The sequence below is a fragment of the Toxorhynchites rutilus genome, chromosome 2 (assembly GCF_029784135.1).
Source record: "Toxorhynchites rutilus septentrionalis strain SRP chromosome 2, ASM2978413v1, whole genome shotgun sequence".
NCBI lineage: Eukaryota > Metazoa > Arthropoda > Insecta > Diptera > Culicidae > Toxorhynchites > Toxorhynchites rutilus.
Window position 1 is genome coordinate 324,570,580 of NC_073745.1, and position 15,536 is coordinate 324,586,115.

Here is a 15,536-nt window from a genome sequence, read left to right on the forward strand (position 1 = left end):
ATCCTGCAGTGCGACTGAGCATAAGTGTCCATATTGCGGGGGGACCCCACATGAGCTCTCAGCTTGTGAAACTTACAAGAGTCGCTGGGAGAAACAGAAGCGCTCTTTGAAGGAACACTCGAAACGCACTTTTGCGGAAATTTTAAAGGGCGCTTCTCCACAGGCCCAACAACAACAACATCCAATATCTTTTCCACGTTGCCAGTTGACGAAATGGAAGCGGACACAGCTCACGGGGGCACACCGTTTATTTCCCAAGGGTATCCCCGGCGCAAAAATGTGACCACTCCCAAAGTTCAAGGACAAGCCCCTCCGGTGATACCCCCTGTTAGCATGCCTAAAAAATCGAGTGCAGCGGACAAACAAAATCAGGTTCCTCCTGGCTTCCGTGGGAATAATTCACCTTCGAACGAACCAGCACTCGTGGGGTCATCAAAAACCCCAACTGTCCCTATTTTTCCGTCCAGCTCAACTTCCCAATCGGGATTTATAAAGTTTGCATGTTTGCTAAACTGATTTCAATGTTGAAAAAAAATAAATTATCTTTTAGATAACTCGTCTTGCTCAAACCTCTGTAGGAGAAGGAGGCGGGACCATCATCATCATCAAGACCTCTGTATTGTCAGCTTGTATTGGCCTCCGAGAGCTGCGGTTAGCCGCAAGCAACTTGTTGACATGTGCTCACTCCTTTCTGAGCCACGATTGATCTTGGGAGACTTCAACTCTCACGAAACTGCTTGGGGGGAACAGTACGACGACAATCGTTCATCGTTGATATATGACCTTTGTAACAGCTTCAATATGACCGTTTTGAATACTGGGGAAACAACACGTGTACCTAAACCTCCTGCTAACCCAAGTGCTCTTGACCTCTCGCTTTGCTCGAATTCACTATCGTTAGATTGCAAGTGGAATGTAATCCAGGACCCCAACGGTAGTGATCACTTGCCAATCAAAATTTCCATCACCATTGGGTCGAATTCTTCTGAATCTATAAACATGGCATATGACCTCACAAGACACATTGACTGAAAAAAGTATGCGGACGCGATTGCTCTAGCCATCAATTCCAGAGATGGTTTACCTCCATTGGAGGAGTATAACTTCCTTTCTCGTTTGATCTATGACAGCGCAGTTCGCGCTCAAACGAAACCCATTCCAGGTTCCACCATTTCCCGAAGGCCTCCCAATCTATGGTGGGATAGCCAATGTTCCAAGCTTTATATAGAAAAATCGAATGCATTTAAAGCTTTTCGGAAACGTGGAACTCCTGAAAATTTTCAAACGTATTCAGCCCTTAAGAATCAGTTCAAAAATTTGATCAAAGGGAAAAAACGTGCTTATTGGCGAAATTTCGTGGGAGGTTTGTCACGAGAAACGTCAAAGAAAAAAATATGGAAAGTGGCTCGAAACATGAGAAATCGCTCTTCAACGAATGAAAGCGAAGAATATTCACATCGATGGATTTTTAATTTTACACGAAAGGTTTGTCCCGATTCCGCTCCCGTGCAAAAAAATGTTTGAGATATACCATAAGATAGGTGCGATCTTGATTCTGAGTTTTCGATGGTAGAATTCTCTCTTGCTCTCCTTTCAAGTAACAATTCTGCTCCGGGATCGGATCGAATTAAGTACAACTTGTTGAAAAACCTCCCTAATGTGGGGAAACATCGCTTGTTGAATTTATTCAATCGGTTTCTGGAACATAATATTGTTCCAGATGATTGGAGACAAGTACGAGTTATAGCTATTCAAAAACCCGGAAAACCCGCGTCCGACTTCAATTCGTACCACCCAATAGCAATGCTGTCTTGTATACGGAAATTGTTGGAGAAAATGATCTTGTTTCGCCTTGATCGATGGGTTGAAACGAATGGCCTACTCTCAGATACACAATATGGGTTCCGCAGGGGCAAGGGGACGAATGATTGTCTTGCGTTGCTTTCTTCAGAAATTCAAATGGCTTACGCCGAAAAAAAAACAAATGGCTTCAGTATTCTTGGACATAAAGGGGGCCATTCATTCAGTTTCAATTGAGGTCCTGTCAGACAAATTACACTCTCGGGGTCTGCCGCCTCTATTGAATAATATGTTATATAACTTGCTTTGTGAGAAACATTTGTTATTTCATTACCTTTGTCTGGGTCCCTTCACATTGCTCAATTCCGTGTAATGAGAGGGCAGACTCATTAGCAAAGGTAGGTGCAATTGAAGGCGAAATTTATCAGCGTCAAATCGCCTTCAATGAATTTTATTCTTTAGTTCGTAAAAATACCATCGTTAACTGGCAACGCAAATGGAACGAAGATGAATTGGGCCGGTGGCTCCACTCGATTATTCATAAGGTTAGCCCTCAAACCATGGTTCAAAAGTCTGGACTTGAGTCGGGACTTTATTCGAACCTTCTCCCGACTTATGTCCAAACACTGTTCGTTAGACGCGCTACTCTTTCGTTTCAATCTGGCCGGCATCAATCTTTGCGTTTGTGGCCGAGGTTACCACGACATCGAACACGTTGTTTGGTCGTGTGAGGTGTATCTTGTCGCCAGATTGAATTTAGAAAACTCCCTTCGGGCTAGAGGAAGGCAGCCCAATGTGCCGGTGAGAGATGTGTTGGCTCGGTTAGACCTTGATTACATGTCCCAAATATATGTTTTCCTTAGAGCTATCGATGTTCGTGTGTGATTATCCTTATATCCTTATATCCTCCTTTTCTTCCGTTGTGAGTAAATGGTCCCCTTGCTATAAACAGAAGTAGAAGTAAACAGAAGTTGAAATGTAAATTAATAATAGATGTACGAATAGATTTAAGAATTGAGTGTGTGTAATCAATATTGTAATATTGTAATATTGTAATAATTTCCTCATATCCCATCCTTTTCCTGAGAAAATATGTCACCCTTCTAATCTCGAGCCCACAGCGAGTAATCGGTTTCTCGCATTACTAACCATAGATTTAAGAAAATTGTTAAGTAATGTTTATTTGGAATGAAATTCGACACTTTTAGTGAAATTAAACAATTTGAACCTTAATCATTCATCACAAACTGAATTCAACGGCTGAAAGAAAATACTACCGATTAAAAGAATTGACATTTAATCCGCGGACATTTTGGGAAGGGATGGAATCATATTCACATACTCAATATGTTTGAGAAAAAAATAAATATAAACTCTTCACCACAGTTGGGTCGCATCCGAGTGGCTTCCGGATATCGGTCTTCCGCAGTATGCGGAGTCGTTCATGCATTCTCTGGTGGACGCCCGCATGTTGGACACGCTGTCGAAAAAAGAACTCGAGAAGTACCTGGGAGTCACCAGGAAGTTCCACCAGGCTAGTATTGTTCATGGTAAGTTTCATCGTCGCCTTAAATTCAATCGCGAACTCATTGTTGTCATGAAATTCAGGAATCCATGTGCTGCGGATCATGAAATATGATCGCCAGGCACTGGCGATGAGGCGTTTACAGTCCGAAAATGTTGACACCGACCCGATCGTTTGGACAAACCAGCGTTTCATACGCTGGGCACGCTCGATAGATCTCGGGGAGTATGCTGATAACCTGAAGGGTAAGTATCGGTGCGGGGTCTATAGAGGTTCTAACTAAAAATTTGATCTCTCACTGTTGAACACAGACAGTGGAGTCCACGGTGGACTGGTGGTACTGGAACCATCCTTCTCGGGCGATACAATGGCCACAGCACTTGGAATACCCCCCTCCAAAAATATAATCCGTCGCCATTTGGCCACAGAATTCGAAGCACTCATTCTTCCCGCAAGGTAAGTCCTAGACTCCATATTAAAACACCGCTCTAATCTCACCTCCGACAATAAAAATAAAACAACCAATCGAAATTAACCTGCGTCGCAGCAAAAACATGTCGAACCATACCTTTCTAACCACCCGTTCAACAATTTCTCTCTGTTTACTTCCTGGCCAAAAATCCGGAAACAAAATCAATCGCTCAAATTCGACTTCTTCACCAAATCACCTCTCTTCACCGCCCTCCAAAATGTACAAAAAAAATCTCTACCCGCAACCACCCACACCAGGTACGTGATATTCTGTCAGATGGAGGAATATCCAATGGATAGCTCCCGAACGTCTTCTACCCTGCACAAAAGCTCGATTAGATAAGTTTCCCGACCAAAATGTATCCAAAGCGAACCTCGGCGAAGCAACCAATTAGGAACCGCTACTAAACCACCCACCACATCACTCCACACCCAGCAAAAACTAAATCCGCCAAACCAACAAAAACTAATATTGCGAGAAAAATAAACCAGATTTAGCAAGCGAACAAAATTTAAGCGCCAAAGCTCCCCCGCAGAGAATAGATTAACCACCTAAAGCTCCGCTTTAAGCCTAGAGAATCAATAAATTCGATGCTAACGATATTTGCCCCCACAATAATCGCACTCATGCCAGAGACAAAAAAAAAGTATGTTTACCTCTCACCCCTCACATAGTCCCTCGCTATTACGCAAATATGTATTGCAGTAATGTTGTTTCCAACATCGAATGCTGGGGTTAATTAAATCGGGAGGGAAAACTGATAACCCGTTCAACCGTAAGCCATCCCCGAGGTTCTGGTGGAACGGGTTTGACAGTAGTATTCATTCGTACAAAAAAAAATCTCTGTCCCCCTTCTTCAAATCCGCAACCCAAACGCAACTCAATCGAAAGCCAATCGAACAAACGTAATTAATTAATTTAGTTCGACAAACACAGGGATATGTACTTTTCATGTTTGCTATGAGATATTTTCCAAACTCTGTGTACACCCAACTGAATGAGATCCGAACCGAAGATCGATCGATGTGTGATAGGGCGAAGCTCGAAAAACAGACGGCCTAAGCTTCCACCATGAACCGGATAAGATTTTGAGTAGATTAAAATTACTTTCCATTTGTCTTCTGTGGCTTTTTCCACTTCTCATCTCGCTCCGCATTTCCCATCGAATACAAAGTGCTGAATAGACTAAGAGAGAAGATGAAAATATAAAATGAGAACAGAAAACTGGAACAAATTTCGTTTTCAGACGGTAATTTGATAAATTAAACCGCCAACGATGCTTCACTTCCACAAATGTAATTGGAAAACAAATGGGCGGCCTTTTTCAGGAAACTGGACTCATCGGATGAAGTTTTGCTGGAGGATGATTGCGTTTTTTGTTGTCTTCTGTTGATAGAAAGTTGAAAAATCTCGGATAGCGTCATTGCCGATGTTTTCTCTTACAGCTCAATCAGTTTGATACAATGTTAAAACTTGAAAACTAATTGATTTTCAACAATTGCGCGCAGTGCCGAGAAATATTACAACGTAGTAGTCTTTTGGAATTTGGTTCCAAGATAGCGCCATGATCGATTCAACAGTTCTCATAACACAGACGCACATACGAGCCAAAACTTCGCCAATAGTGGCATAGTGACGACCGATAAGCAACTCATAGGGCGTTCCTTTTATTACGGAAAACAATTAGAAATTAAGAAAACAGAAAACAAAATTGTTATTATTGTAAATTATTTTGTTAACCTCTAAACCCATTATTGATATCTGGAGAACTTTATGAAGATCTTTTATTTTGATTTCTTATCTTGCTTTCCGTGATGATTGTAAACAAACTGAATTCGCATGTTGTCGGTATAAAATTGAAAGAAAATATCTAAACTTCATCTACAAAGAGTTGTTTGATCAATGAACTTTTGCAAATATCCGAATCGCCTTCGTAACGACAATTCTGTTGAACATTCTCCAATATCAATCTCCTACAAAAAAAAAATCAAGCTATATCGATTCTCATCTTCAAATGGGACTCAATCTCTTGGACTGTCAAAGACAGTTAGGAATGTGGGTTCGGGTATACCGGTGATCTTTGCTATATTTGGATCTGATTTTGGTGTCTGTATAGAGAGAACCTGAAAGTTCGAGGCTTAAACTCAATTTTAAATCATTTTCTATTTAGAGATGACTACGTCTAATGATTCTTTGATCTTTTACGAACTGATTGATGATGGAATTGTTAAAATCCATTCATAACAACTTACATCATTAATGACAAAAAACAACGTGCCATTTTCCTAAACTCTTAAACTTCCTAATCTTCCAGAAAGACGCAGTTTTTTAAATACTTGACATGAATACTTGACATTGAGTCCATCTTCTCGTTTGTGACAGAAACCTTGAATTTCGCTCCACGGGTGCAAATACCTTGCCACATTATGAGCTTCCGGGCAAATGTTTCCATGAACGCGAAGTTGAATCAAGAAGCTGTTCGAAATCCATTTTCACGTTTGTTTTATCGTCAATGAATAGGCATCCTTGGCATCCATCAAAACCTAGTCATTACATTTACTCCGTAAAAAGAAAAGTTTCAAAGTTTCGAAAACGAGAACGTTACGCCGGAACGACAAGATTTTGAGCGTTAATACCTCCTAATCAACTGAACGGAATGGTATGATAACCACTTCATTCGAAAGATAAAATGTTTACGCGTTATATGATTGTTAATTATTGATTCAAAAACATGTTTCAATAGCTTATAAAATTGCTTTGAAAACAAGCTCTTCAATTCATCCAAATCGTTATATAAGCTGGCGCCCGCTCGAAAATCCATTAGTTGTATTTGCGATGTGACATGAAGATGGCCTCGCTCACACGCCTATGAATTGTGCTCTTCTCTCCCAATCACATTTCTTTACTGGTGCCGCACTGAACTGAAGTCAAAGCACCAAGGAAATCGTCATAGCAAATTCATGCAAGCATTTTCTCTTTTTCTCTTTTTCCGAACACGGACGAATTATCAAGGCGCCTCGATTCTATTCAGAACTACCAACAAGTTAAAAAGAATTAAAATTCATGTGTATCCCAGTATAAAAAAATTCATATTCATGCTCATCCACTCACAAACTAACAAGAAAAACTTTCAGCGTTCTTTCAGAATACTCATTCATTCATTCATTTATTGAGGATTAAGGGACGAATTACCCTCGGTTTAAAGTCCCTTAGAAAAATGAACAGAACATCGTTGAGAATTGATTCAGATGCAACTTCAAACAAATGATTACCATTCTAGCGATAGTCCTAGGTTTACATTGCGGTTATATCTTGGATATAACCTCTTACTTAGTATTCAACAGTTTCAACACAGCAATTCAGTTGTCGATCATATGGGGACAATTTTCATTGAAGATATCCTCATCAGCGAAACCCGTATTTGCTTCATGTGTATAGACTTGTTCTATCAGCTAGTCATGAATGATTTTATCACAGAAGTTTGGTTTTGAGCTGAGAGATTTTCCGACACAGAAATGTTCAGTCTCTTTCTATACTCAAAGCAGCAAATATCGCTAGTTTTGCTCATTACATCTCGAGCTGTAGACGCGATCAAATATCTCTCTCGCTGATACCTTTGACATTGGATTGAAATTGAAATGTTGAAATTATTCAAACGGTATACAAACTACATCAATAACAATAATAATAACACGATAGATGTTAATAAACTTGTTTTTTTAATTGTAATGAATAACGATGCTTTTTGAAAATACTTAAGATGAATAGACAATACTTGACTATAAAAAAAATGGCGCAAAATGGTGATATTTAGTTGCTTCTGTGTGTGTGCTATGTTGGACGCTTGTTTGTTGCTGGTTGGTTTACGTTGCACGAACGATGTCTAGAGGTGCTTTGTTCTTGTTGATATGAACCATCGATCAATTATCTTCAACTGCTTCTACAAAAAAAATCCTTTTCGTGACCGGTTCTTCCACGCAACCCAACCACATCCATTATTATAGAGGCCATTATTATAGAGGCCACTCGAAGGACTATCAGCTAGTTTAAGAGCACCCGCTTTAAGATTAGCTTGAATTTCGCGGTCACCAAGCTTCTGCCGGGGATTGCACCGGAATTTTGTGGTGAGGATCGGTTATTTTCCTGAAAATATTTTTCAATAAATATTGTTTAATTCAACAACAGTATATAAATATTGTTTCAATTCACATAAATGCTAAAAAAAATTATTTTACCGTGTTTGTATTATTATTTTTATTTTTCATTATAGTGACTTTTAACACATTTCGGCTGGTTCGTCACTTTTACTTCCATTTTTGGAAGAATGTCGGGAGTGAGGATTGAACTCGTGATCTCTGCGTGAGAGGTATGGATGTTACCACTACGCCAGATCGCCTCCACAACGTGTTTGTAGTTATAAATACAAAACAGTTATTATTCATTGCCAACCTTCCACATTTTTCCGAAATATTCCAGACATTTACGGATTATCCAGACTTCTAGATTAAACTCTGCCAAATCCAAACTTTTTTTTATGATTCGTCCAGACTTCTCATTAACTCTTCTGCTTGGCTGGTACTTCCCAGGCTTCGCCTTTCCGATGGAACTAAAGAAATGTGTCATGCGTGACATTTATAGCAAAATAAGCTGTAGTTCCTGTAGTACCTTCGTAGCTTCTTTAAATTAAACCTCTAAGGACATTAAATCCTTTCGTGAAAAGATAATTGTTATTTCAAACAGCTGCTCAGTGAGTCCTTGATAGGTTCGATGCTCTTCAAATCTCTTTTAGTTTCGTAATAATTGTAGATTATGTATAGTAGGTCGAAGTGGTATCAATCTATAACTCGTCCAACGATCAAATTTATCGGTTCTATTTGGCTTATCTGTCATATATCCATACTGTTGAATACAACGAAAAAACTCTTGCAAGGTAAATCTTAGAAGCTGCAAGTTATACATTCCTGCGTTTCACGACTTTTTCAAATGACACCAGATGCTTTATAATTCTTCTTCTTCTTGAATGGCGTTAACGTTCCCTGTGGAACTTTTGCCGTCTCAACGTATGCATTAATTAGCGTCATTTATTAATACTTAGTTGAGTTTTCTTAAGCCAAATAACACGCCTTGAATGTATTCTGAGGGGCAAGCTCTTGAATACGCGTGACCACAGTGCAAGTCGAAGGAAATTTCTTTGACGAAAAATCCTCCGGCCAGAACGGGAATCGAACCCGAACACCCGGCATGACAATGTGAGACGCTAACCACTCGGCCACGGGTGCACTAGATGCTTTATAATATAAAACACTATAATGTACGATATTGAATGTATGATAAAGAGTGTCCCACAACGAATTGCATCACGGAAAAACCCTGTAGAAAAAATCCCATTCGATATTTTTTCTTGGAAATTTGGGTAGAAGTAGTTTAGAATGTATTGCTTACACGGTATTTTTTATCGCTGTCAGTTTTTGACCCAACGCCGCGAATTGATTTTGCGTAAGCACCTGGGAAATCCTCATCCGTACATCGGTTTTGATGTTCCGAACGGAAGTAAGGAAGCACAAACATTCAAAGTTTGCCAAGAAATAGCTGATTTGGCAAGCGATCTTCTCATGTGGCAAACGGAGTGCGCCGTTCGTGACTACCGGGATTGTAAACGGGCAGATCTACCTCAAGGTGTATCTACAGAAGCGTCAGCTTCCTCTATTAAGGCAATACGAGGGCCCTACAATCTTCTGGCCACTATTCAAAGGATGTCCTGGAGTGGAACGAAGCCAACGGGGTTACTTTCGTACCTAAGGACATGAACCTACCCAACGCACCGGAATTAAGGCCCATCGAAAAATACTGGGCCATTATGAAGGGGTGGGCATCCCAAGGGGGTCAAATCGGAGGAAGACATGATGTTGTACAGAACCTTATGAGTGAAGTTAAACGTGAAGATCGAGCATATGGTTATGGTAACGAAATGGCATGAAATAAATATGCCAAAAGCTTACTTAAAAGTTATATATGATTGTCTAAAAGTTTAAAATGGATCGGCCAACTAGGTTTTTCCGTGGTTCAATTTGAATCACCCTTTAAGTATAACGTTCCATATGTATCGGTTTCGGAATAATACTGTTCCATATGAATCAGGTATGTGAGGTTATAATCGCAATTGAAAATGAAAGAAATAAAACACATATTTTTTTGAACATCCAGACAAATTCAGACTTTTGGCTCACCAGCATCCAGACTGTACTGAAAAACATTTGGCAACCATGCCTTCTTAAACATTGTAGGTTTACGCTTAACTTTTCTATAGGACCTATCTGTTTTGGTCGATTCTCTTCATCGACATTCTCTGCCGTTAAGGTGAAGGTGGAAGCTAGCCATTGCAGTAGTATAGGTAAACCCACGTGTAAAAATGGGGTAATAGAGTTTGTGAGAGAAGAGCAAAGCGCACGTAAATAAAGCAAATCACTTATCAGACTGTGTGGCGCTTCATTGACACGAGTCTTTGAATACATTTGAAAATGAAATAACAATTCAATACTAAAGTAAAATGTATGAACGATATGTTCCGATGAACAATTGCAAATATAAATATATATAGAAGGTGCATTTGCATATGAAGTAAAATTCTGATTATACGCAAGCGTAACATGAGCAAATTTATAACACATACGAATTGGGACTCTCTTGGTATTAACAAGTTCTTCCGCATAGTAACTCGATGTTGATAATTCCTTAATATGTTCCTTCGTTGATCGTATTGTTTTCACATATTCACGTAGGAGAGCCTCAACTCTTCTCTTCGTTGGTCGAGGCATTTTGATTGAATGTAATACTTTTCCGTTTACTGTTTTTGAAAGCATAGGCAGCCGTGGCAGTATTCCGAGCTCTGCAATAAACTTTTTCTTACCCAATGTTAAAGTTGCTAAAACTTACATTATAGACCCATTAAACGTAAAAATAATCATTGTATTGATATCAACACAATTTTATTCTATTGATTTTCATGACATGAAACGCTATGACTCAGGAATAACATTTTATTGAGTGGTTTTTATAGCTGTTTAGATGATGTTGTCTGGCATCAGTGTCGAAAAAATAACGATGCTTTCACCAATACAAACAAAACCCTTGCCGAAAATTGAAAAATGAAAATTTAGCTTTCAGAGCACTAGCTCGAGTTTTCCGATGTTTTTCACTATACAGTGCGACAGCAGATGAAAATTTGTGAGTAATCGATTAGAGTTTGTTTGATATTACTTGATGGGAACTGTGTGAAAACAATCATTTTCTTCACACTGTTTCGCAAAATTATTGATTTTTGGGCGAGGGGTAAGGGAGGGAGATGAAAGAAATGAGCGCCATTGGGGCAGCCATTTGTGGCTAGCTTCTACCTTTACCTTAATAACTCAGCAGTAAAATTATTTCCTGATGTGTTCGACGAACTGAATTCAAGAAGAGAACATTGGTTATCAAACTATTTGACGAAAAGTTCACAAAATCCGTCTACAAGTCAGTTGTTTTCTAAAGAGAATGCCGATGAAGAGAATCGATCGAAACAGATAGTACTTTGAATTTTGTCAACTTGTTCAAGGGCATATAGGTTTTATTGAAATAATATGTATTCATGATTGGGTATGTTTGACTGTTTGCTTGTTTTTCTACTGAAGGTCCTAAAATACTGTATGAAGAACATTGTGCCAAAATCTATAATTTATGATTCCCGTGACTAGACAATCAGTTTTTTTCTCAGATGTTTATTAACTCGATGCTCAATACGTTCCGATATACGCTCAAATAAGTAATGAAAGTAAATGAAACTGATTCTATTTAGGAAAAGAAGTGGTCTGTGTTTGTAATTGATTTTGATTTCACTCCGGATAATCGAATCCTCCGGATAATCGCGTCATAAAAAAACAATTTTCTCTCGGTAAACGTAATATAATTATAATTTGCACTTAGGGGCTGTCCACATACCACGTGGACAACTTTTGGAGTGGGGAGTGGTAGGGGGTAAGACAATGTCCACGGAGAGGGGGGAAGAGGGTATAGATCGAGTCCACGTGGATAGGAAGAATATTTTTTTTTAATACAACCACCAGTGTTCTGATAAAAATATACGTGGAATTAGGTAACTGATTCAGAATATTTCAGGAGGTGATAGAGAATCATATTTGATGAAAAAATTCCACGCAATTCTATGCATGATAAACTGGATTGTTTCTATCAACCCAATTGAAGCTGTCAAACCATTCTACAATTCTTTCCTTGACACTACACTGTTATCCTTCTTTTTATCTTGCAAAAATTTAAATGATTCACAACATAATTTATGCACAATTTCCTAAATGAAAGCAATTGAATAGTGCTAAGCGTAATTTTTGAATTAAAGTCAGTTTAAGGTTTTTTTTAGGTTATGGAAGGTTATGTACTTTTCGCACATAGTTGCTTTAATCCGAATTTATTGTCCAATAAAGTTATACAAAATCGAATGAAATTGATGGTAAATGATAGCTAATAAATTGAGCTGTCATTTGATGCCATGAAAAAATAAGCAAAGCTGCAGTTCGATTTTTCGAACGCTTGGCCTGAAATGGGTTAAACATTTCTTCATGTTTTTGAGGAATCAATTAACTTTCTATTAAATTAATTGATTTCTCAAAAACTTATTTCAATCGGGCAGCAGATTTCAAACCAAAAATGTTCAAATTTAAAAAAAAGGAGAGGATCGGATCAGAAACTGATTTAGTTGGCGTTGAATTATTCTTTAGTAAACTGTTCGAATTTGATAAGTGATGTTTTGATAAGGATTTTAGCGGAGGAAAACCAAAGATCAATACAAATAATTTTTCGGGCAAGGTTAGTAAAAAAAAATCAATGAGTCGTGAGTTTTCTGATGTATACACCGATTGTGCATTCCGCCGGATTTGCATTCCGTTCGAAACCATTATTTCGTTCGAAATGTAATTTTGCATTCCCTATTTTTTGCCCATTTAATGTTCGAAGAGAAGCAGATTAAACGAAATGCAAAAACAACTTGAACGGAATATAGAATTGAATTTTATCAAGTCGATCAAAATATTTCGAATCGATCGAAATACAGAATAGGGGTGGTAGTTCTTCCCGCGAGCATTTTGAAAGCCATCTAGACACTCAATGAAGGATGGTCAATAAGCAGTTGAAATTTAAAAAAATATACATTGAAAATATTTCTAATACGCTATTAGTACCCTCTGAAAATTCCCGAAACTATTGCGGAAAAGGTTTTGCATTGCGCTGATGACTCAAAGTGAAGCGAATGTGTAAATGAATCGACATTTCCAGTGACCAAACGTACTCCGGAGTGGGCAAAAAACTATACTCGACAAAAAAAATAGAGGAGCAAAATGCGACATCGAATTGAATCGAGTTTTGAAACGCTATTACTCTGTTATTTAATAATGCATTCGTCAAAGCAACAACTGGACCTTGTATAGAATATTTTCAAGTTTGCAGTGGGCAGATTTGACCATCGATTTGCGGTGCATTCATTATTTCACGAAATATCCATGATTCTAAATTAAAGGATAAACGGATCATTCGATAGAGAATACCTCTGTAGAAAATAGTTCTACTGAAACTTTCTATGAATCAAATGGTAATAATAATCAGGTTGATTGTATTGTTATTGTGAATATATTTTTAAAATTTATAGAAACTATGAAAGCAAACGTTTTATCTTCTCTTGCAACGTCTTTTGTCTACAACGCATATACACATTAAACTAAAATATGTACGTACGATATCCATAAACCAGAAATTTGTAGTTTGAAAATGCTGAATTTGTGTTGATGTCATGATTTGTATCGAAAAAAATTCTTATTTCTTAGAAATTTTGACCCTTTACTCCTCAATCCTTCATCAAATGAAGATCTTTAGACATGAAATTCATTTTAATTGATAAAAAAAATCTATGCACATAAAATTGTTCTGTTTGTTTTTGTGCGCTTCTTAAACTCGAAAAGTTCGCCACTGATGGAGCTCATATTATGACACAATATAAAATCCACTCCAAGGATTTTTGTTGCTACTGCCAACTCCTCAGGAAGCTTTATGATTTTCAGATGGAATAAGCACACTTCTGAAGTAAAGCTGTGACCCTAAATCAACTTTCTAGTATTGAATACGTATTCTATGTGGTAGCAAAAAAATTTTTTGCAGGTGTTTAAAAATTTTTAAAAATTAACTAAAATTGTATCCGACAATGATTTTTGCTCAAGATCAATCTTTGGAATTGTGTGATGTAGATTCTGGTGCGGATTGTTCAACTGTATTTGTAACTGTAACTGCATATTCATTTTATTTCATTTTATACCCATATTGATGGGGTTATGAGAAAATATGTAATCCGCCATTTTGTAGTGGCCGCCATCTTAGAATTGCATTTTTCAGAAATAACTGTGTTCTACTAGTCAAGCTCTTTCATTTGATACCCATAATGATGGGGTTCTGAGAAAATTTGTAATCCACCATTTTGTAGTGGCCGCCATCTTGGATTTGCATTTTTCATAAATAACTGCATTCTACTAGTCAAGCCCTTTCAAGCCCTATTATACAAATTATTTAAACATTCCGAAAATCAAAAATAAAATACTCCGGATGATCGAGTCTAAAATTCCTGATAATCGAATCCCGGATAATCGAGTCTGACATGTACTTCTAAAATAGTGACGTTAGTCGTTGTGTTTATCTTTGATTGCCCACCGCATACATGTGAAAATGCTATTTTCAGAAAGAAATTTATCAATTAAAAACGTACATTTTTTTAGAGTTCCCGCTGAATATGAGGCTAACGTGATAGTGTGCAGTGGTTATTTGTGAAATCAAGTCGAAAAAGACGGATAAAAGTGATATTTCCATGTGTCATTTTCACTCCCCCACGTTCATAGAAACAAACGAAGTTTCATTTTTTTAACGTTATGAAGTGTATGTTTGGAGGGCTCTCAGTAACGGTGTGTATGTTGTGAGAGAATAATCACCAATTAATCAAAACTTCACCAAAAATGTTACTGATTTCAAGAACTAAGCATACGATTGCTCTCTGGACTTTTTACTACAAAAATAATCGAAATAAGCCACGACACAATTGTCATCTGTTAAAAACAAACAGTTGAATGATTTCATGACAATTTTGGCTCAAATAATCATGCAACCGTGAGAACTTTCAACATTGTTTTGTTTCTTCCATATACGTTCTATATTGAATGCAAATAATTACGACATGGTATTTTGCTTGCCAATACAGATATACTTCGCCTACTGCTCCACCTCATTGGGTTGGCACTCGGGTTCACCAATACAACTATACTGAACTGTCAAGTTCCGAGTATTGTTTTGGAAAACCTAAAAATAAAAACTATGAAGATGGAAAACATGCTGCTTTTGTATTATTCGAATTGTAATCCAATTCGGATACTGATTTTGAAGAGTATATTCGAGTAGACGGCATTAAGCTATGTGTGCTTTCATTGGGAGGCGAAAATAATGATGGATATTCAGGTGGAATAAACATGCTTCCAAAATCAAAATTATGAATGAAAATTTACTTTAACGTATCGAATTAGGTACACCGGGGCAGGTTGAAACGATTTTTTTGAAGTTCAACTTGAAAGTTATCTTTTAAAATCACTAAATCACAAAATTAAAATCTGTTAACAGCATATACAAGGTATGACAGATTACTTTCGATAAAAAATAGATATT

General features: G+C 37.8%; 1 protein-coding gene across 11 annotated transcripts in view; it reads left to right on the forward strand.

Moving 5' to 3' along the window:
* Positions 1-15,536, forward strand: part of LOC129771074 (kazrin) — a 346,976-nt gene that overhangs the window by 231,837 nt on the left and 99,603 nt on the right. For 9 of the 11 annotated variants that reach the window (XM_055774374.1, XM_055774381.1, XM_055774380.1 and 6 more), the window contains 3 exons: positions 3,187-3,350; positions 3,409-3,570; positions 3,637-3,781. In XM_055774374.1, coding sequence (XP_055630349.1) covers positions 3,187-3,350; positions 3,409-3,570; positions 3,637-3,781 — 471 coding nt within the window. Of the gene's footprint in view, positions 1-3,186; positions 3,351-3,408; positions 3,571-3,636; positions 3,782-4,054; positions 5,629-15,536 lie in introns of those variants that run through there. The other 2 variants (XM_055774385.1, XM_055774382.1) reach the window with 2 other exon arrangements.